The 22,820-nt window shown below is 43.0% G+C and overlaps 2 protein-coding genes across 2 annotated transcripts; both read right to left on the bottom strand.

The window, feature by feature from the left end:
- Window positions 1-6: 6 nt before the first annotated feature.
- LOC116546482 (sialic acid-binding Ig-like lectin 14) lies at window positions 7-19,654 on the bottom strand. Its single transcript, XM_032272725.1, has 5 exons — window positions 19,552-19,654; window positions 12,301-12,332; window positions 10,251-10,384; window positions 10,006-10,118; window positions 7-474 (listed from the first exon to the last, which is right to left on the bottom strand). The coding sequence occupies exons 1-5, from the start codon at window positions 19,652-19,654 to the stop codon at window positions 71-73; spliced, it is 786 nt and encodes a 261-aa protein (XP_032128616.1). The 3' UTR covers window positions 7-70.
- Window positions 18,787-22,815, bottom strand: LOC116546481 (sialic acid-binding Ig-like lectin 14; the record flags this gene model as incomplete). The annotated part of the gene is made up of 5 exons (XM_032272724.1): window positions 18,787-19,751; window positions 19,875-20,010; window positions 20,120-20,377; window positions 22,091-22,144; window positions 22,395-22,815. Coding segments are annotated over 5 exons (912 nt in total), but the record flags the coding sequence as incomplete, so codon positions are not given.
- Window positions 22,816-22,820: the final 5 nt, after the last annotated feature.

Below are 22,820 nucleotides of genomic sequence, written 5' to 3'. Positions count from 1 at the left end.
TCCTCCAACCGCCCCTGCCCAAGTCCCGTCCCTGTTCTCATTCGGGGTCTCCACGCCCCAGGGTCCTCTCCTAGGGCCCCTCCATACCTGTCACCTCCAAGTTCAGCTTATTCTCATAGTAGTTATATTTTATATATCGTCTCTCCATGCGGAAGAAATAGCGTCCCGTGTCCTCCATTCTGGCATCTTCTATTTTCAGGGAGCAGACATTCTTCTGGACGTCCCCAAGGAGGTGGAATCGGCCCCGGGTCTCTTGCTTCGTAGTTCTGTCTGGGTTGTTTGTGGCCACAGGCTCACCACGGTATACGTCCTCCCCGTCCCGGAACCAGTAGACGTAGAATGGATCATAGTAATAGTAATGCCAGGAGCCCGTCGGGTAAGAGAAGGAGCAGTTCACCAGGACGCACAGCCCCTCCTGCACCGTCACCGACTTCTGCACTCGCAGCTCAAACCTTGCCTTCTGCTGCAGGGACCCTGGGGGGACACAGACGCTCAGCTGCAGCTCCAGCCCCCTTCCCACCCCGTGCCTGTTCCTCCTCCCTCAGCTTACTCACCCCCCCACAGCGGGGCCAGCAGCAGCAGGGGCAGCATGTCTGCCTCCGCCAGGGCCCCAGCTGGGTCCCAGGCCCCTCTGTCAGGGAAGGAAACGCCCCAAATGTGGCATGGGGCTGAGGAAGCCCGGACAGGAAGCCAGTGGGTGAGTGAGAGCTGTGGCCGTGCCCGGAAGGGGAACTTGGGGTGCTGTTAGGGTGACGTGGGGGCTGGGAAGCCATCCTGCTCCCACCCCCACTGGACACTGCAGGTGGAGATCCGGAGGTCCCCAGGAGATGGGAGGCTTGTCCAGGTGGGGATCTGGAGGTAATCACCCCTCAAATGATGTTTCAGTCAAGAGTGAGATCCCCAAGGGACTGAATACAGAAAGAAAAGAGAGACGAGGGCGTGTCCTGGAGATGGTGAGATGTCAGAACCACCCTCCAGCTGAAAACCATGAACCGTCTGGATACGTATAATTTTACTTTGCTTTAAAATGTTCAAAGTGACCAGGCATGGTAGCTCATGCCTGTAATCCCAGCACTTTGGGAGGCTGAGGTGGGAGGATTGTTTGAGCCCAGGAGTCTGAGACCAGCCTGGGCAACATAGCAAGACCCCATCACTACCAAAAATAAAAACTGTTAGCCAGTGTGGTGGCACACCTACAGTCTCGGCTCCTCGGGGCACTGAAATAGGAAGATTCCCTGAGCCCAGGAGTTTGAGGCTGCTCTGAGCCATGATCATGCCAGTCTGGGCAACAGAGTGAAACCCTGTCTTTAAAAAATAAAGTTCAAAAGTGCTGGAAAAACAAATTTGTTTGGACCCAAATTTAGTGGGGAGTCAGAACATGAGAGAGCCGAAGCACTCTTACGTTAAGGGGAGTTTTGGGACACGGCACAGTCCAATTTGGGTCTTGATGGCCCTTAGGGTCTTGTGGGACAGCAGTGAGACACAAGCCCCTTCTAAAGCCTTGCCCTGTTAAGGAGCTCCAAAGCAAATTTGCCACCACGAGGCTGATGAAGCTCAGTCTTCAGTGCCCTCCCTTGCAGGGTCCACTTTTCAGATCCCCAGGAGGGGCCCAAGCAATGTGTGGAAATAACCTTCATTGTTACTGCTCTTTTATAAAAGAAATTTCCTAATAGTTCCCAAAAATGAACAATGATCTTAAAAAGTTAGACATTCCTATTAATGTGTGTGGGAAGTAAAAAAGTTCCTCTTTTAAGTTTCCTTTCTTGTTAAAGAATAAATCATAAGTGTGCTAATAACTCTTTGTGAAGCCCCATCCTATGTAGCTGTTGGACATGCCATGCTTACAGGCACATAGTACATTCTATGTCCTTGTACTTTAACCAAGATATCTGTGCTGGACGTGCTCACAGGCATGTCCCAGCTCTCCGTTGCTTTTACCTGTTTAGAAAAGTTTTAAGTTGTTATTCAATTGGGTTTTAGTTTAGATTGTGAAGTCTGTCTCCAATCAATGGAGATCAGACACAGCAGTAAGGACGACCCCAAATGCGTAAGGGATAAATTTGTCTGCTTTTCCTTTGTTGATTGTACTCTCGTGGCAAGATGGCTAGGACGGTCCCCTTCCTGCAGTCTAGGAAGTAAAAATTGCGTTGCTGAAAGATCCTTTGTCTCACTGCTAATTTTTCTTTATGACACCGAATATCTGTTTCCAACGTGTTGTGAGAGTAAAGACAGTTTCTTAAACTATCAATGACCAAAACAAATTTCAACCAATCATGCCAGAAGAAATACCGACTTCTCTTTCTATTCTATCTATACAAATTATATCATAAAATTATTCTCCAATATTGGCCGGGTGCAGTGGCTCACACCTGTAATCCCAGCACTTTGGGAGGCTGAGGCGGGGGATCACCTGAGATCAGAATTCGGGACCAGCCTGACCAACATGGTGAAACCCCTATGTCTACTAAAAGTACAAACATTAGCCAGGCATGGTGGTGGGCACCTGTAGTCCCAGCTACTCCAGAGGCTGAGGCAGGAGAATCACTTGAACTCAGGAAGCAGAGGTTGAGGTAAGTCGAGATCGTACCATTGCACTTCAGCCTGGGCAACAAGAGCAAAACTCCGTCTCAAAAAAAAAAAAAAATACAAAATTCTTTTTTTTTTTTTTTTTTGAGACAAGGTCTCACTGTGTTGCCCAGGCTGGAGTGCAGTGGCGTGACTCTGACTCACTGCAAACTTCCCTTCCCAACAATCGGTTCTCCTGTCTCAGCCTCCTAAGTAGCTGGGATTACAGGCGCATGCCACCATGCCAGGCTTATTTTTCTATTTTTAGCAGAGTCGGGGGTTTCACCATGCTGGCTAGGCTGGTCTCAACCTCCTGACCTCAAGTGACCCACCTGTCTTGCCTCCCAAAGTGCTGGGATTACAGGTGTGAGCCACTGTGCCTGGCCTTCATACCTGTCTCTGTCATCCTGAATAGTCCATGTTAACAGAGGTCAGAATAAGTTTTTCTTTTTTCCTTTTTTTTTAATTGAAAATTTGAATTTCTTTTCTTTTTTTTTTTTTTTTGAGATAGAGTCTCACTTCTTCACCAGGCGCCCAGCCTGGAGTGCAATGGCAGGATCTCAGCTCACCGCAACCTCCGCCTCCTGGGTTCAAGCAATTCTCCTGCCTCAGCCTTCCGAGTAGCTGGGACTACAGGCGTGTGGCACCATGCCCAGCTAATTTTTAGTGGGGACGGGGTTTCACCATGTTGGCCAGGATGGTCTCGATGTCTTGCCCTCGTGATCCACCCGCCTTGGCTTCCCAAAGGGCTGGGATTACAGGCGTGGGCCGCCACGCCCGGCCCTGAATTTCATTTCTCATTTGAACTGTGAAAGTAGTACATCATACGGCTAGTAGGATCTAAAGATAGAGACTCGATTATGTAGGAACATAACATTTTTTATCTTTATATTAAAATCTTTATATTAAATTCCCTCCGCTAAAATCTGTATATGGCTTCTGTTTTTACATCAGCCCTTAACTTATTAAATCTCAAGAGATGAATAAATGAGCATTGGGTGATTTCAAATCCCTTTATGATATAATTCATAACCAACTAGAAATTCTCTTTAGAGAATTTCCCTAATAAGATAATGGGTATCTTCAGCAAACATCACATACCTAATGAAATAGCTTCAGGTGCTAACATAATAAGGCAATAAAAATAAGTAAATGGTACAGCAATTACAATGAAATTTTAAGAGAGGTCTTCATCAATGACATGATTGCATATATAGAATAATCCAAATGTATATACAGATACATTTGAAGCCTTAACAAAATATTTGCAAGACTGCCATAGATTAATCAAATTACAAAATCAGTTGTATTTCCACATCACAGTAGTAAACAAAAATGGAATTTTGTAAAATACACCATTGACAATAGCTTCAAAATTAGTATATAATTTATCAATATCAAAAATTATGCTATAATTATGATAACATTTTTGAATATATTGAATATGCCTAACTCTTCTATATGTAGCTAACAAAAATACATGTCATCTCTATGGGGGAAATTATAAATCTGCACTGAAGGACATTAAAGATGTAAATTAATCAAAAAAGAGGACATGTTGATGAGTTTGAGAACAATATTGTATAAATGTCAGTTTTACCCAACAATCTACAGTGTCAGAGAAACATGTCATACAATCCTCTGGGTGATCTTTGTGCAACTTGATAACTCTATTGTAAAATTCATACTGAAGTAGAAATGTTCGAGTATGGTCAAGGCAACCATGAAGAAAAATGAACAGCTCTGTAAGATATCAAGATGTATCATAACATGATAGAAAATATGACCATATCAGGCTGGGCACCGTGGCTCATGTCTGTAATCCCAGCACTTTAGGAGGCCAAGGCAGGCGGATCACTTAAGGTCAGGAGTTCAAGACCAACCTGACCAACATGCTGAAACCCTGTCTCTGCTAATAAAAAATAACAAAAATTAGCTGGGCATGGTGGCATGTGCCTGCAATCCCAGCTGCTTGGGAGGCTGAGGCACAAGAATTGCTTGAACCCAGGAGGTGGAGGTTGCAGTGAGCTGAAATTGTGCCACTGCATTTCATCTAGGGTGACAGAGCGAGACTGTCTCCAATTTTTAAAAATGTTGAAAAACTACACCCATTTCAGTGGTTTACACCTGAATATCAGCACTTTGGGAGACCAAGGCAGGAGGATTACTTGAGCCCAGAAATTCAAGACCAGCCTGGGCAACATGGTGAAACCCTATCTGTACAAAAAACACAAGAATTAGCTGGGCAAGGTGGCTCATGCTTGTAGTCTCGGCTACTTAGGAGACTGAGGTGGGAGATACATTTGAGCCCAGGAGGTGGAGATTGCAGTGAGCCAAGATTTCGCCACTGCACTCCATCCAGGGTGACTGAGTGAGACCAGACTCTCAAAAAAAAAAAAAGAAAAAAAAAATGACCATTATGCACTGACCAAGTTAAAAAAAAAAAAAAAAATTGAGCACCTAGAAATAGACCTCAACAGCAGAAAACATTATGCGTGATAGAGGAAGTGGCAAACGATAAATATTTCTTTTTATTTTTGTTTTCGTTTATTTAAATTTTTTTGTGTGTCAGTGTCTCTGTCACCCTGGATGGAGTACAATCGTGTGATCAGGGCTCACCACAGCCTCTATTTCTCTGGGCTCGGGTGATCCTCCCATCTCAGCCTCCCGAATAGCTGAGACTACAGGGATGCACCATCATGCTTGGCTAATTTTTAAATTTTTTGTAGAGACAGGGTCTTACTATGTTGCCCAGGCTGGTCTCAAACTCTGGGCTCGAGCAATCCTCTCACCTCAGCCTCCCAAAAATGCTGAGCCACTGTGTCTGGCCAACTTTTCAAAAACGTATATGGGAAAACTTAATGCAATCAAGTTTGCAGTAAGTTTGCAAAGAAATTTCACCCCCAGCTCATGCATCAAAACCAGGTACAGGTAGCTTGAAGACCTAAATATGACAGAGAAAACCATAGAGCTGTTGGAAGATAATACAGCAGGAAACCACCACGAACTTGAGGAAGGAAGGGATTTCTGAGCAAAACATAAGTAACACTTTTTATAACGAGAAAGATTGAAACCTTGGCCCCTGGTCCAGAACCTGAGCACTACTTCTCAAAGGTCTTGTCTCCCCAGGACCTTGACATCCTACCCCAGCTCCCACAAGCCATGCTAAGGAGGCTGGTTCTCTCCATGTTTCTCTGGCTTCAGAAGGGGAAAGCTGAAGGGCACCTGCAGAGCACCTGAAGCCCAGAAGTAAAGGTGACCACTGAGACAAAGAGCGAGGTAGCAGTCATGGGTCTCAGGTCCCGGAGAGGAGAAGGCAGCCCCTTTTTGAGAGATGGGAATGGGTGGTTCCTCTCCATTTGGCTCCAAGTTCCCTTCCAAGCAGTGAGTAATAGCGGATTTCATCCTAACTGCATGTGTGTTCCCACCCTGGTCTCCAAAGTCGCTCACTCTTGGAGAATTTGAACCCCCGTCACTCTCACACTGACTCTTCAGGTAAGAGGTATATGTTATGCCACATCCTCTTAAGACACATCTCCCACGGACTCCCATCTGGAATCCCCCAGTACTCAGGGAAGAGTTATTGTCCTGGGGGCAACTGAGGAGGTGACATTGATCTTGGGAATTATACTTTTTACTCTCACCCTCTCCTTTATGATCACTAGAGCACAGTTACCATGTGCCTGGCCACAGTGACTTTTAACATTCCAGGATCCCAGGTGAGGAGAATGCACAGAGCATTAGGTCACCTGTTTCCTTGGGTGAGAGACAGAGATACCTGTGGTGCCAACCCCAAGCCCACCCGGTCCTTTCTGGCATTTGTCCCACTCCACATTAGAGGCACCTCCCAAGCTGGAGATCCCAGAGCTGGCCCAGGGACAGCTTCATTCTCCAAACCCCCATCCTCTGTGCTATTAAAAGCTAAAACAGATGGGGTGAGGGGAGAGGAAATTGCAAACAGAAGCCACAAGATATAGACAGAAGGTCAAAAAAGGAACTTTCCCCACAACCTCTTGCAGGAAAGCTGGGCCCCAAGGGCGAGGAAGATGCCAGGCTGGGCCACCTCAGGGACGCAATGCCCATCCTAATAAAAGTAAAGTAACACAAAATAGAGAATTGGGGGAAAGAAGAAAAAAAAGAATTTGGGGAAAGAAACAACCATTTTCACATTCAAGAAGGGCTACGGAATTTGCTTTGAGAGAAGAGAGAGTATATAGTTTGTTTTATCATTACTTTGTTTTCGAATCAAAATAGTGATAATATTTTTTACTCAGGTGAAATTCAAACAACATAAAATTACTAGGGGTAATTTTGGATGTATCAAGTTTTGCAGGATGAGGTGAAGAGGAAGCTAAAATGATGCTGGATTAAAAAAAGAAACATGAACATTAAGGCTCCCCCTTGTGGAAGACATGGAAAGCATTTTTATTTTTCTGTCTTTATTTTATTATTGTTATTTTTTTTATGGTGATAGTGATTTTTTAAAATTTCATTTATTTATTTTATTGCATTTTAGGTTTTGGGGTACATGTGAAGAACATGCAAGGTTATTGCATAGGTACACACGTGGCAGTGTGATATGCTGCCTTCCTCCCCATCACCTACATTTGGCTTCTCTCCCCTTGCTCTCTCTCCCCAGCTCCCCACCCCCCACCATCCCTCCCCTATTTCCCCCCAACAGACCCCAGTGTGTAGTGCTCCCCCACCATGTTCATGTGTTCTCATTGTTCAACACCCGCCTATGAGTGAGAACATGCGGTGTTTGATCTCCTGCTCTTCTGTCAGTTTGCTGAGAACGATGGTTTCCAGGTTCATCCATGTCCCTACAAAGGACACAAACTCATCATTTTTGATGGCTGCATAATATTCCATGGTGTATATGTGCCACATTTTGCCTGTCCAGTCTATCATGGATGGGCATTTGGGTTGGTTCCAGGTCTTTGCTATTGAAAATAGTGCTGCAATGAACATTCATGTGCACGTGTCCTTATAGTAGAACGATTTATAATCCTTTGGATATATACCCAGTAATGGATTGCTGGGTCAAATGGAATTTCTATGTCTAGGTCCTTGAGGAATCGCCACACTGTCTTCCACAATGGTTGAACTAATTTACACTCCCACCAACAGTGTAAAAGTGTTCCTATTTGTCCACATCCTCTCCAGCATCTGTGGTCTCTAGAATTTTCTAATGATCGCCATTCTCTCTGGCGTGAGATGGTATCTCAATGTAGTTTTGATTTGCATTTCTCTGACGACCAGTGATGATGAGCATTTTTTCATATGTTTGTTGGCCTCATGTATGTCTTCTTTTGTAAAGTATCTGCTCATATCCTTTGCCCACGGAACATAAAGGACCTCTTCAAGGAGAACTACAAGCCACTGCTCAATGAAATAAGAGAGGACACAAACAGATGGAGAAACATTCCATGTTCATGGTTAGGAAGAATCAATATCGTTAAAATGGCCATACTGCCCAAGGTAATTTACAGATTCAATGCTATCCCCATCAAGCTACCAATGACCTTCTTCACAGAACTGGAAAAAAACACCTTAAACTTCATATGGAACCAAAAGAGAGCCCGCATAGCCAAGTCAATTCTAAGCAAAAAGAACAAAGCGGGAGGCATCACACTACCGGACTTCGAACTATACTACAAGGCTACAGCAATCAAAACAGCATGATACTGGTACCAAAACAGAGATATAGACCAATGGAACAGAACAGGGGTCTCAGAGGCAACACAACATATCTACAACCATCTGATCTTTGACAAACCAGACAAAAACAAGCAATGGGGAAAGGATTCCCTGTTTAATAAATGGTGTTGGGAAAACTGGTTAGCCATGTGCAGAAAGCAGAAACTGGACCCCTTCCTGACACCTTACACTAAAATTAACTCCAGACGGATTAAAGACTTAAACATAAGACCTAACACCATAAAAACCCTAGAAGAAAATCTAGGCAAAACCATTCAGGACATAGGCGTAGGCAAGGACTTCATGACCAAAACACCAAAAGCATTGACACCAAAAGCCAAAATAGACAATGGGACCTAATCAAAGTCCACAGCTTCCGCACGGCAAAAGAAACAGTCATTAGAGTGAATCGGCAACCAACAGAATGGGAAAAAAATTTTTGTAGTTTACCCTTCTGACAAAGAGCTGATATCTAGAATTTACAAAGAACTAAAACAGATTTACAAGGGAAAGTGTTTTTAAATGTTACAGATTGAGTGGCAATGACATAAGGATTTGGGGGATGACCTCTTAGACTCAACAACGTGGTGATAGGAGAGAAAATCCAGTGAAAGAGTTTCTGTGGTGGGGATGAAGGGTGAATTTTTGCAACGTGACGTCTAGCATCCAATTTAACCTACTTCTTATCCTGAAGGGCTATTCCTTTCTGCTGCTCCCAAACCTTGAATGAAGAGTGCTACCCAAAATATACTTGTACGAAGTGCTGGGGAAGGCAGGAAAGAAGTCTTTGTTCTCATGTTTGGGGAAGGGATACCAGCTTGCATATGTCAATCACCCACCACCCTCAAAAACTCTCCCATATATTGTAGTAAGTCGGCAGCTTTGGGTTCTCTGTGATTATTAAGCAGGGAAGATCCAGTTACTTTCTGGGGATATTAAAATCTGAACAGGATGCAATATTTGGGAACTACTGGTTTATACCATAAAATGTCATATGAGCATACTTATATGAGGTACCCAGAGTAGTCAAATTCATAGATACAGAAAGTAGAATGACACTTGCCAGGGGCAATGTGTATCTGTGAATTTGCCTACTCTGGGTATCTCATATAAGTACGCTCGTATGACATTTGTCCTTTTCTATCTGGTTTATTTCACCTACCGTAATATCTTCAAAGTCATCCACGTTAAAGCATTGGTTAGAACTTCATTCTTAAAGCTGAACAAGATTTTATTTGATGCATACTACATTTTGTTTATTCATTTATCCACTAATAGACATTTAGGTTGCTTCCATGTTTTGGCTATTGTAAATAATACTGCGTGAACATGGGTGTATAAATATCAGACTCCCTGCTTTCAATTCTTTGTTGTATCTACTCAGAAGTAGAGTTGTGGAATTGCTGAACTATATGGTAATTATACGTTTCATTTTTTGAGGAATTTTCATACCATCTTCCATAGAGATTGCACCATTTTACATCCCACCAGCAAATGCACAAGTGTTGCATTTTCTCTAAATCTTCACCAATATTTGTTATTAACTGGTTTAGTTTTGTTTTTTAATAGTGGTCATTCTAATGTGTACGAAGTGGTATCTCATAATGGTTTTGATTTGCATTCCTGTAATTATTACTGTGTATAAAATTGTATAAATATTTATGTGTTGGAAATTATAAATTAGTTTTCAATATTTTGATATTGAGGAGTATTAAAATAATACAAACTTACTGAACTTACCTTTCAAAATTGGAAGATCTAGCACTCTCCTTATGACAGTGATGAACTGGGGATGAGCAGGAACTGCCTCTTTTACTTTGCCACATTTTCTATTGTGGTGGTCCAAGCTATCTCTTCCAACAAGAATTACCCAAACAATAAAGAGGGGGAAAACATAGGATGGAAAAGATAAATTGTTTTAGTCCATTTGGGCCACTATAACAAAATATCTCAGACTGGGAAATTTATAAACAACAGAAACTTACTTCTCATAAATTCTGAAGGCTGGGAAGTCCAAGATCAAGGTGCCAGTGGATTCAGCGTCTGCAGAGAATTCTCTCCTTCCCAGATAGTATATTTTTGCGGTATCCTCACATGGCAGAAGAGCAAAACACACTTCCTTCTATTTCTTTTATGAGGACACTAATCCCATTCACGAAGATGGCACCATTATGGATTAATCACTTCCCAAAAGGGCCACCTCTTAATACCATCACCTCGAGGTTTAAAATTTCAACATATAAATTTTAGGAAAATATTTCTATTACAGCTTAAATAGAGTACATCAAGAGTTAAAGCATATAGAAAAGAAGTAAATATAGCACGCTCTTTGCTACATGCACTTAGGGAAATTAAAAGAAAAATACCTGAAGTATACAAAAGTTAAATTCGTTAAAAAGAATGAAGAAATTATAAAAGCAGCAAGACATAAACAGATATTGCCTTAGGTGGAAACACACAAAGAAAGCGATGACTGAATTATCATGAGAAACTCATCGCCCCCGCCAAGTGGAATGACATCTCCAAAAGGTTTTTTAAAAAAATGCAAAGCTAGAATTCTAAATGTTGGAAAATTATCCTTCAAAATGAAAGAAGAGTAGTGTTTTTATTATGAAGGAGTAAGCTCCTAGCAGAGTGAACCCCCCACAACAAAACAAAACTAACAAAAAGCAATCCTTACAAGTTGTAAGCTTTAAATGGGGAAAAAAACCTACTTGGGAAATGGGATAAAAGAAAATAGATCTTGGATGGAGTCAAAGTTTGGGGAAAGGGACCAACAAGAAATAAATAGCTTTATTCCAATGGTAGGCCAGTGCTACAGTGCAGAAACGGGCCACTAAAACTCTAATAGAACTCCTTCCATCTTTCTGGACTGAGAACAAGGGCTGAAGCCCAGGGCAACTAGGAACACTGGAACATGAGGTGGAAATTCAGGAAAGGAGAGAGCTAGGGAAATGGAACTCTAGCTTCTGAGTATAAATGCTTTCCATGTCTCTGACCTCAGAACCACGTATGTGTAGGTCATACCACAAGTGTTGCAGGTAGAGATGACAGAGTTGCTATGAGACTTGGGCCGTCATCCATCACAGGCAAGGAATAGTCTGCAATTTTACTTGAACCAAATTGTTTGTCTGCTTAAAAAAAAATACTCTAAAATAATATAACTTGTTGCAGAGTCTCCACAACATAACCTTAAGAACATTTAGAATACAATCCAAAGCTACTCAACATGTGAAAACACAGGAAAATAGGACCTACCTGAAGGTAATAACACACAGTAAAGGGCAAAAGTGAAAGGCAGATACGCAGGGGCCAGTGCTGAGATGACCGGGGTGATGGAAACAACAGACCAGCACTTTCGAGCAGCTGCTGTAATCACAACGAATAAAGACATAGGAAATCCGAGCCATGCTATAGAACGTATTTATTTTAAAAAGACAAATAAAAATCTTGAAAACTGCAATACAGCATCTAAAATTTTAAAGTTAACAGGTTGAGCTTAATAGCAAGAAACGGATAACTGAAGAAAGATTCTGTTAATGTGAAGACAGATAATGAAAATTATTCAGCCTGAAAAAACAGAGAGAAAATATTTAAAATAATAGGGAACAGAGATCGTGGGACCTGTGAGACAGTATAAGTAAGTTTAACTATTTGTAATTGGAGGCCTGAAGAAAAAGGAAAGATAGAACGGAACAGACAAAAATATTTGAATAAAAATGTCCAAAACATCCTAAATTTGGTAGAGACATGAAGGGAACCAAAGACTTAAAGCAATCCCTCAAAAAAGTAATATCCAGCTCCAGCAAAATGGATGAAGAAGTACTCAATCTCATCAGCAAGTGGGTAAACTTAAGTTCAAACCATTAGCCAAATACTATCACACACTCTCCAAATTGGAAAACTTTTAGATATCTGAAGTTGTCCAGTGCCGGTAAAGCGTGTAACACTGAAAGACATAAATTGTTCCCAACACCATCTAACAAACTAAAGATATTCATGTGCAATGAGGAATGTGCAAGCTGCTCATCAGACCTGATGTCTGATCCCCTTGGCAAATAGGCTGTCTGTGGGAGAGGAAGGAACTGGTTCTGGGTTAAGGGTAATTCAGTGTGTAGCATTCAATGCTTAGAAATCAGGAATTAAGAAAAAGAAAGGTCTCAATTCAATAGTTAAGATTCTACATCATAGAAAATGAAAAACAAAACAAACCCTAAGCAAACAGAAGGAAAACGTAATAAAGTTAAAGTGGAAATCAATAAAATTAAAAACAGAAAGTCACTTTTGAAGCAATGAATGGAAAAGAGCGGGAAGACCATGTGAAGACACAGGGAGGAAGCAGCTATCTGCAAGCCAAGGAGAGATCTCAGAAGAAGCCAACCCTGCCAACACCTTGGTCTTGTTGGACTTTCAGCCTCAGAACTGTGAGAAAATGCAGCCTGGGGGGACGACTCACGCCTGTAATCCCAACCCTCTGGAAGGGTGAGGCTCAATAATTGCCTGAACTCAGGAGGTGGAGGTTGAAGTGAGCCGAGCTGGCAACACTGCACTCCAGCCTGGGTGAAACAGTGAGACTATGTCTCAAAAACAAAACAAAACAAACAAACAAACAAAAAGAACTGTATGTAAGAAAGTAAATTTCTGTTATGTAATTTAAAAAATAAATGAATGCAATGCAAATATTGGTATTTTTAAAAATCAGTTAACTTGATAATAAGATTTACAAGGTTAAAAAAAGGTAAAAAGATACAAATCATCAATATCATATCACTACACACCCCACAGGTATTGAAAAGGTAATAAGGGACTACTATAAGTGCCTCTATGCACATAAATTTAACACCACTTAGATAAAATGGACCAATTCCAGAAAAAAATCACAAACTGCCGAAATTTAAGTTGAAATAAATCATGTGACAAGTTTTATAGCTATTAAATAATTTGAATTCATAGCTTCAACCCTTCTGAAAAAATAAACCTCCATACCCAGATGCTTTCACTCAGGAAAACTACGAAACATTTATAGAAGAAATAACACCAATTCTACATAATCTCTTCTGAAAAATCAAAGTGGAGGAAACACTTTCCAACTCATTTTTTGAAACCAGCATCATCCTGATGCCAAAACTAGACAAAAATACTCCAAAAACCCCACCTACCAACCAATTTCTCTTATAAACACAGATACCAAAATATTCTAAAAATTAATCAATAGAATGCAGCAATATCTAAAAAGAGGGATACACTGCCACCAAGTTGGGGTTTATCCTGGGTTTGTAAGTCTGTTTTGAATCTGTTAATGTAATTAACCATACTAAGAGTTGAAAGACGAAAATTACAAGATCATATCAACTCACATAGAAAAGCATTTGACAAAATTCCATATCCATTCATGATAAAGGAAACACTCTTATAAGATTAAGAATGGAGGGGAACTTCTTCAATTTGTGGATGGGTAGCTAAAGAGAATCTACAGCTAACATCTTATTTAATGGTAGAAAACTGCATGTTCATTTCTCACCAGCCCCTGGAAAGATCTGTAACAAGACAAGAATGTCTACTTTCACTGCTCTTACTCAACATCATATTGGATGTCCCAACCAGTGCAATAAGGCAAGGAAAATACAGATTGCTAGAGAAGAAATAAAATAATTCCTATATATAGACAACACAGAAAACTGCAAGAAATTTTCCTAGAACTAGTAACTGAGTTGAGCAAAGTGAGAGGATACATGACCAATGTACAAAACATCAATCAATTATTTCTATATATTAGCAAAATATGATTAAAATTTAAATTTTAAAACATAATATATACAATAGATCAAAAATGAAATGAAATGCATGCATACATACAAATGCATAATTATACCTACAGGTAATTAGAGATATATACAACTTTGTGTGGATAACCAGATAGACAGATAACCAAAGTATGTAGAGTACAGAGTATTAAAGAATCCATAAACAAAGTATGTAGAGAATCTATGCGCTAAAAAAATACACTGAACAGAGACTACAGAAATCAAGAAGACCTGACTAAATGCAGAGACACATTCATGTATTGGAAGACTCAACATTTTATAGATACCACTTCTACCCAAATCGATTTATAGATTTAATGTCATTCCAACCAATATCCCAGCATGTCTTTTTGTAAATATACACAAGTGGATTCTAAATTTCATATACACAGGAAAAAGAATTAGAATAGTTAAAGCAATTTTGCAAAGAAAAAGAAAGTTGGAGGGATCATACCGTCCAATTCTAAGCTTACTGTAAAGCTACTATAATCAAAACAGTGTGGTATTTGCAAAGGACTAGACACATAGATCAATGAACAGACCACAGAGTTCAGCAATAGACCTTCATAAATATTGCCAATCGATGTTAGATGAAGGTGCAAAAGCAATTCAATGGAGAAAAAAATAATCTTTTTAACAAATGATGCTCAAATAATTGGACATTCCTATGCCTAAATAAACCTCAACCTAAACCTCATAGTTCATATAAAAATTAACTTAAAATGGATCATAGATCTAAATGTAAAACATAAAAAGGTAAAACTTTAGAAGAAAACGTGGAAGAAAATCTTTGTGACCAGGGGTTGGACAAAGCGTTGTTAGACGTAACAGAAAAAACACAATCTACAAAAAGAAATATAAATGACTTCACAAACATTTTAAAAATCCTCTATGAAATGCACTGTAAAATAATGAAAAGACAAGTTACAGACTGAGAGAAAATATATCTAAATCATATCGATATGGAACGTGCATCCAGAACATATAAATACTTTCAGAACACAATGATTAGAAAACAAACAAAAACAATTAAAAAGTGAGCAAAATAATGCAGGACCAGAATCTGGGCCCCTGTGTCCAAATAACAGGATTTTCTCAGAGAATTTATCTGCTATTTCATGGAAAATTGTAAAGCAATCTTTTAAAAAGTTTATAAAAACCTTACCTTATGGTCAAACTAATTAAAACTAGGTAGATTTATAAAATTGTACTTTAAAAAGCTAGCTTTTATATTAAAGATCCCTAATACAAACATGAGATTTGGTTTTCTCTTTTGAAAAAGATTTTTATGTGATACTAAAAGATAATGAAAGGTTTTCGTGTGTCCCTTTGGGTAAATGGCAGGGAAAAGGGGAGGAGAGAGAGAGAGAGACTCAGCTGGCCTCATGCCTTTTTCATTGGGTCTTGTTGCTTGGAAAACTAAGTCCCCTCTATCAAAGTAAAGGTTTTATCCTTTTAAAATTATTGAGTTATCATTTTGGCTAAATGAATGAATGACTTACGATGACCTAGGATTCTATTTTGTAACATCCAGTGTTTTAAACCTTTGATATTTGACAAACTTTCCAAGATAAAAGTATAAAGTATGCCTTCCTGACCTAATTAATGTTTTAGATATTAGGTCCCCTAAAGTCCAAAAAGACATATTTGGCTTATTTAATGTGTTAAAAATCATGCAGGAAACACTGTCAAATGTAAAACGGTGTTTATATTCACATAAGTACGTTATTAGTATATGTTACAAAATCGTACAAGATTCCTATAATTCTGATATGCCTCAGTATATGTTATTAGTAATAACTACAATTGTTAAGTTTTTGTGTGACACAGAGGTAATAAATGTCCTTGTAAATTGTGGAAAAAAAACTGAGCAAAAGATTTGAATAGTCACTTAACCAAAGACAATCTATGGATGACAGAGTAGCACACAGAAAGATGCTGATGAGCCAGGAGCGGTGGCTTACACCTGTAATCCCAGCACTTTGGGAGGCTGAGGTGGGCGGATCACAAGGTCAAGAGATTGAGACCATGTTGGCCAACAAGATGAAACCCCATTGGTTTCATGGTGAAACTGCTAAAGTACAAAAAACTTGCTGGGCATGGTGCTACTCACCTGTAGTCCCAGGTACTTGGGAGGCTGAGGCAGGGGGATCGCTTGAACCCGAGATGCAGAGGTTGCAGTGAGCCAAGTTTCCACCATTGCACTCCAGTGTGGTGACAGAATGAGACTCCATCTCAAAAGAAAGATGCTGACCACTGTTACGAAAATGTGAATTAAAACCACAAGGGGATAACATGACACGCCTATTAGTATGGCTGGAATGGTGACAATATCAACTGTACGTGACGCCACAGAGCCGCTGGAACCCTCATACATTGTGGGTGGTGATGCAAAACAGTATGACCTCTTTGAAAAACAGTTTCAGAGCGTCCTATGAAATTAAATATAGACTTACCCTACGGCCTGGCGATCCTCCTTTTAGGAATCTATGCAAGAGAAATGAAAACATATGTTCATATCAAAACTGGTACATGAGTGTCTGTGGCAGTGTTATTCATGATCACCAAAATCTGGAAACATCCCAAATGTCTTTCAGCGGCTGGATGGATAGAGAACTTATACATAAATAAAATACTATTCTCAGTAAAAAGGAATTATAATCACTCTCAAAAGCATTACACGGGGTGCAAATAAGCAAGTCTCAAACGGTTCCACTCTACGACTCTGTTCTCAAAAAGACAAAATTATAGTTATGCAGGACAGATCGGTGGTTGCCAGAAATGAAGACTGGCTAGACAGTGTGATTGTCAATGAATAGCACAGGAAATATTGGGGATGATTAAATCATTTTGTTTTTTTCTCTTTTTCTTTCTTTTTTTTTTTTTTTTGTTTCTGAGACGGAGTTTTACTCCACTGCCCAGGCTGGAGTGCAGTGGCACGATCTCGGCTCACTGCAACCTCCGCCTCCCAGGTTCAAGCAAGTCTCCTGCCTCAGCCTCCTGACTAGCTGGGATTACAGGCCTGAGCCACCACGCCTGGCTAACTTTTTGTATTTTTAGTAGAGATGGGGTTTCACCATGTTGGCCAGGCTAGTCTCAAACTCCTGACCTCAAGTGATCTGCCTGCCTCAGCCTCCCAGAGTGCTGGGATCACAGGCGTAACCTGTCCCACTTGGCCCATTTTGTATTTTGATAGTTGTGGGGGTGATAGTGGTTAAACAAATATATGTATGCATTAAATCTCATGGAAATGTACAAAAAATAAATTTTACAATGTAATTTTAAAATTAAATCAATGGGAAAAATATTTGATTAGATCTTTAAGATATTGGTACATGCAAAGGTTTCACAATTCAGACAGCAAAAGCACTATATATCCATGAAAGATGGACAAATGGGATTTCCTAAAAATTAAATACACTTATTTAAAAAAAAAAAAAAAAGAGTGACAAGTAGGAAAAGCAGCACAATTTAAGGAACTCATATCCCGAACAAAGAACCAAAAAATATATATATATTAAGAAAAAGCCCATTTTTTATTTTTAAATGAGCAGGGATCAGAACAAGCATTGCACAAAAGATATTCAAATTGCCAATAAACATAGGAAAAGGTGCTCAACATCATAACTTATTAGGGAAATGCAAATTAAAATACAAAAATATAAGAAGATATCACCTCAAACAGATCGCAATAATTAAAATTGAAAAAGCAACAGGAGATATATTCACACATAGAATTTAGTCACCCCTTGATGTCTGTGGGAAACTGGATATTCAGGTCTGTTTTTTTATTGCTGTTGTTGTTGTTTTCTGAGATGGAGTCTTGCTTTGTTTCCCAGGCTGGAGGGCAGTGGTGCGATCTCGCCTGACTGCAACCTCCACCTCCTGGGTTCAACTGACTCTCCTGCCTCAGCCTCCCAGGTAGCTGGGATTACAGGCCTGCACCACCACACCCTGCTATTTTTTGTTTGTTTTTAGTAGAGACAGGGTTTCACCATGTTGGCCAGGCTGGTCTTGAACTCCTGACCTCAAGAGAGGATGCTCAGGTCTTGAAGCCGGCCTTGCAGAAGCTGCAGATACAAAAAAATTGATCCTCTGCAGTTGCAGATCCTGCACATCCCAAAAATAGTGTTGTATTTTCCATCTGTAGTTGGTTGAATCTGCAGCTGCAGAACCGGTGGATAGAGAAAGCTGACTGGACGATATTAAAAGCAAAAACAATACCAAAACTAAAAATGAGCTACTGATACATGTAACAGCATGGATAAACCAGGAAAACCATATTGAAGAAATAAAGCCAGACCCTAAAGCATACCTAATGTTTGATTCCAGTTATATGATGCACAGAACCTGACAATACAAATCTATACAGACAGAAGAGAGAATGGTGGGACCCACAATGGAGGCTTTGTACTGGAAAGGGCACAGAGACCCATTTGTGGGGAGGCTGGGAAGAATCGACATGCTGAGGCTGGGTGGTGGAAGCAAGAGGGTGCACATATGTAAAAGTTAATCTAGTGGTACTCTTTATTGGCTTGTATATTTTAAGAGAGAGGGTCTCGCTCTGTGGCTCAGGCTGGAGTGCAGTGGCGCAACCATAGCTCACTGCAGCCTGGACCTCCTGGGATCGAGGGATTCTCCCCCCTCGGCCTCCCAAGTAGCTGGAATTACCAGTGTGGGCTACCACGCCTGGCCTAGTTGTACTGTTTAGATTTGCATGTTTTCTTCTATTTAAATTATGCATCCTGAAAAAATGAATAAACATGACAGCCTTTGATGAAACACATCTGACAAAAAAAACCAGATTAAGACATTTTTTCTCTACAGAGGCATTAAAGAGTAAAATCAATTACGTTGTATTGTTTCATAAAAGTTTTACTTATCTTATAATAACTGTATTATATAACAATCACAATAAGGTAGGGTTTCAAGTGGAAACCGATTGCTGTGTGTCCGTGCCTACATGGACAGGGTATGTGAGGAGACCAGAAACTCAAGGGTTAAGAAGGTAACTTTTGGTGGTCGGGCACCGTGGCTCATGTCTGTAATTCCAGCACTTTGGGAGGCCAAGGCGGTGGATCGCTTGAGGTCAGGAGTTCAAGACCAGCCTGGCCAACATGGTGAAACTCCATCTCTACTAAAATACAAAAAAAAAAAAAAAATTCGCCAGGTGCGGTGGTGGGCACCTGTAATTCCAGCTACCAGGGAGGCTGAGGCAGGAGAATTGCTTGCACCTAGGAGGTGGAGGTTGCAGTGAATGGAGATTGCACCACTGCACTCCAGCCTGAGCAGCAGAGCAACACAGCCTGTCTCAAAAAAGAAAAACCAAAACCAAAAAACAAAACGTAACTTTTGGGTAATGGGGGTATAAGACTGAAAGTTCATTCCCTTCACAGAACTGGGGATGGAGAGGGAAGAGAAGGGTGGGTGGGGAGGGGATGGGGTGCAGGTGGGGATGCAGGTGTGGCGGGGCAGGACTCACAGGCAGAGGGGGATAAGTAGACGGGGTATGGGGCAGGCAGGAAAACAGGGATAGTCAGTGGGATGCGAGCTTCCAGAAGGAAGCTGACGGTGATGTCCTGCATCTGTCCTGCAGGGCTGGGTGTTCACGCCTCGCTTCTGTCTTGAGCAGGAGGGGCTCAGTCAGGCCTCTCCGCCCTGCTCTCCTGGGGACCTCCACACCTGCAGAGCCAACACAGGCCTCAGATCAGCGCCGGCCACTCCAGTTCTGATTCCAGGTGGGGCAGGACAGCTCAGCCGCACCCGGCACTCAGGAGCTTCCTGGAGAGAAGCGGGCCTGCTTACCTGCTGTAGTAGATCCAGGTGAGGCCGTAGGTGAGGAGGAAGCCAGCCCCCATGAGAGCCCCCCGGATCAGGGTGAGGACGAGGGGCCAGGAGCCGTCCTGTTTCTCAGGTACACACATGCAGGAACGGGGGCTTCCTGGGAGAAAGGAGAAGAAGGTAAGAAGCTGTTTCCAGGTCTCAGTCCCTCCCACCGACCTGAATATCTGACCAGGCTCTCCACCCTCAGCACCTGCCCTGCAACTCACTCTGCACAGAAAGGATGAAGGACAGGTGCTGGGAGCCCAGCGGGTGCTGAGCCCGACAGGTGAATTCCCCTCCATCTCCAGCCCCTATGTCAGGTAGCTCCAGGGTCCCAGATACTGAGGTCTGGGAGGGATTCAGGGCTTTACCCTCCCGGAACCAGCTCAGCGAGGCACGGGGGTTGCTGTCAACTGTGCAGACGAGGAACAGGGAGTGGCCTTCCAGGATGGGCAGTGACATGCCAGTGCTCAGGATCTGCAGGGCTGGGAAAGAGATTCAAGGCCCGCTCAGCTCCAATTCTCCCTGACTCCTCCCACTGAGCTGCAAGAAGAAAGACAAGGCCGGCTGGACTCCCTGGCTCTCACCTGTAATCCCAGCACTTTGGGAGGCCGAGGCGGGCAGATCGCCTGAGGTCGGGAGTTTGAGACCAGCCTGACCAACATGGAGAAACCCCGTCTCTACTAAAAACACAAAATTAGCTGGGCGTGCTGGTGCATGCCTGTCATCCCAGCTGCTCAAGAGGCTGAGGCAGCAGAATTGCTTGAACCCGGGAGGCAGAGGTTGCAGTGAGCCGAGATCGCACGGTTGCACTCCAGTCTGGGCAACGAGAGCAAAACTCCGTTAAAAAAAAAAAACAAAAAAACAAAAACAAGACCATGTGGTGAGTGCTGCGAATGGACTAGTCATCGGCGAAGAGGTGAGGACTTGGTGATCAGGTCAGGCTATCAGAAAGAAGGGTACTGAACGGAGAAAAGAGAGATGAGGCGTTCTCACGTTAAGGAGAAGCGGATGGGCAGCTCAGGTGCAGATGTGCTGAGAACTGAGACAGCCTGGCAGACCAGGAAGAGGCTCCTATCTCTGCAACCTGGCAGGGAGGACCCGGAGCTCCCAGGACACGATAAGGGCGGTAGAGGAAGCAGGCTCAGATCTTTTGGAGCCTTGGGTGCCAGGTTGAGGGCCTCAGGCTTTATCCTGGAAAGCAGTAGGGGGCTGTGAATAGGGGAAACAGAGTGAGAGCTGGACCTAGAAAAATCCAGCAGGATTTTTCTTGCTGGAGCCAAGTAGGTCCCCGACTGGAGGGAAGCGGGATGGGAAGAGGCTGGGGCAATGGGCCAGGCTGAGCAGGAGACTCGAGCTGGGCCTGGAACCAAGGGGAAGAGGAAGGAAGTGATGATGGGTGGAGTGAAGGTCTCAAGACTTGCCGACTCACGGAGCAGCTGGTGGGAAAGCACGCTGTCTAGAGCACAGTCCAGAACAGCCCGCGGATCTAGAGGGAAGGAGTAGCTGAGAGGTGTCCTCGGGAGGTGGCTAAATGTGCAGATCTGTGCCTCAGAGAAAGGGCTGGATGTAAAGTCGCGGGAGGCATCAGGACAGCGTCAAGGAGAGATTGGATCACGCAGGAATGTGAAGGGAGAACAGGGCTCCGGGGCAGAGCTTGGGGAGGTGAGAACGTTGAAGGCTCCCACAAAGGATGATCAGATAGAGACCAAGCAGGGCGTGCATCAGAGGACTTGAGGGCAGGCAGTAACTGAAGAAAAGGAAACAGTGTGTCCTCAGTACTCCAACTCATGGAGACAGAAAGTAGAATGGTGGGTGCCTGGTGGCGGGAGGGGGAAGTGGAAAGTTGCTGTTTAAGGGGTGCAGTTTCACTTTTGCAAGATAAAGGGAGCTCTGCAGTTTGGTTTGCAACAATGTGAACAGACTTAACACTGCTGAACTGTACTCTTTAAAATGGCTAAGATGACAAATAATGTGCCAAGTGTATTTTATCACAATGAAAAAAACATATTTGAAAAGGAGAGCGGAGAAAAGGGAGAAGCCAAAAGCAATACTAGGTCTGTTCATGCAAGATCTTGGTGACTGGGATTGGGGGGCTTGGGGCAGAGGGGTGAGGGAGGGTCTCCTCTCCCAGTGCTGAACCCTGAGCTTACAGAAGGCTCCCATCACAGCCCCAGAGGGAAGAGGGTCTTTCCTACCTGTGCCTGTGCCATTTCTGAAAAAGATGCGGATGGCAAGGTTCTGTGGAGCATCTGGGTAGAAAGATACAGCCCCAGCTTCAGAGGTGAGGAGTGGGACGGGCGTGGGCCTGGGAGGTACCCAAGGAGGGGCCGCAGAAACCCACCAGGTGGGAACGGCTGTCCTTCCTGCCCACACACCAGCGTTCCCAGGTTATCCTTCTCTTTCTCTTCTACACACACATATGCGCGCACACACACACACACACACACCCCTCACTCCCAATGCCCTTGAGGACCCAGCTGTGTCCCCGCCACCACTCACAGGAGACATTGAGCTGGACAGTTCTCTCCGTGGTCACCTCAGCTCCTCGGAGTTTCACCTGACAGGTGAGGTTGGTGCCATGGTCCTTGGGCCTTGGAGTGAAGGTGAGCACCGGGTTGGTCTCGGGGTGCAGGGGACTGAGGGCATCACCCGTCCAGGAGAATGTGAGAGGTCGTCCCGCTTCACAGGATCCTGGAAGGCTGCAGTTCAGCCTTGTGGGGCGGCCGGACTCCAGAGGCTCCAGAAAGTGGATGTCGGGTTTCTCTGTCAGAGCTGAGGAGGGGACAGGGAGATGCCTGGGCCCCAGGGTGTGGGGACGCACAGTGTGACCCTGACAGTGGCCAGGCCTCAGGCCCCGAGCTGCCCCAAGTCCTGCACCTCCTCCAACCGCCCCTGCCCAAGTCCCGTCCCTGTTCTCATTCGGGG

This window comes from Sapajus apella, unplaced genomic scaffold (assembly GCF_009761245.1).
Source record: "Sapajus apella isolate SASKATOON/1434 unplaced genomic scaffold, GSC_monkey_1.0 scaffold954, whole genome shotgun sequence".
NCBI lineage: Eukaryota > Metazoa > Chordata > Mammalia > Primates > Cebidae > Sapajus > Sapajus apella.
The sequence above is the reverse complement of the archived record's forward strand: the minus strand, read 5'-3'. Positions and strand labels throughout refer to the sequence as shown.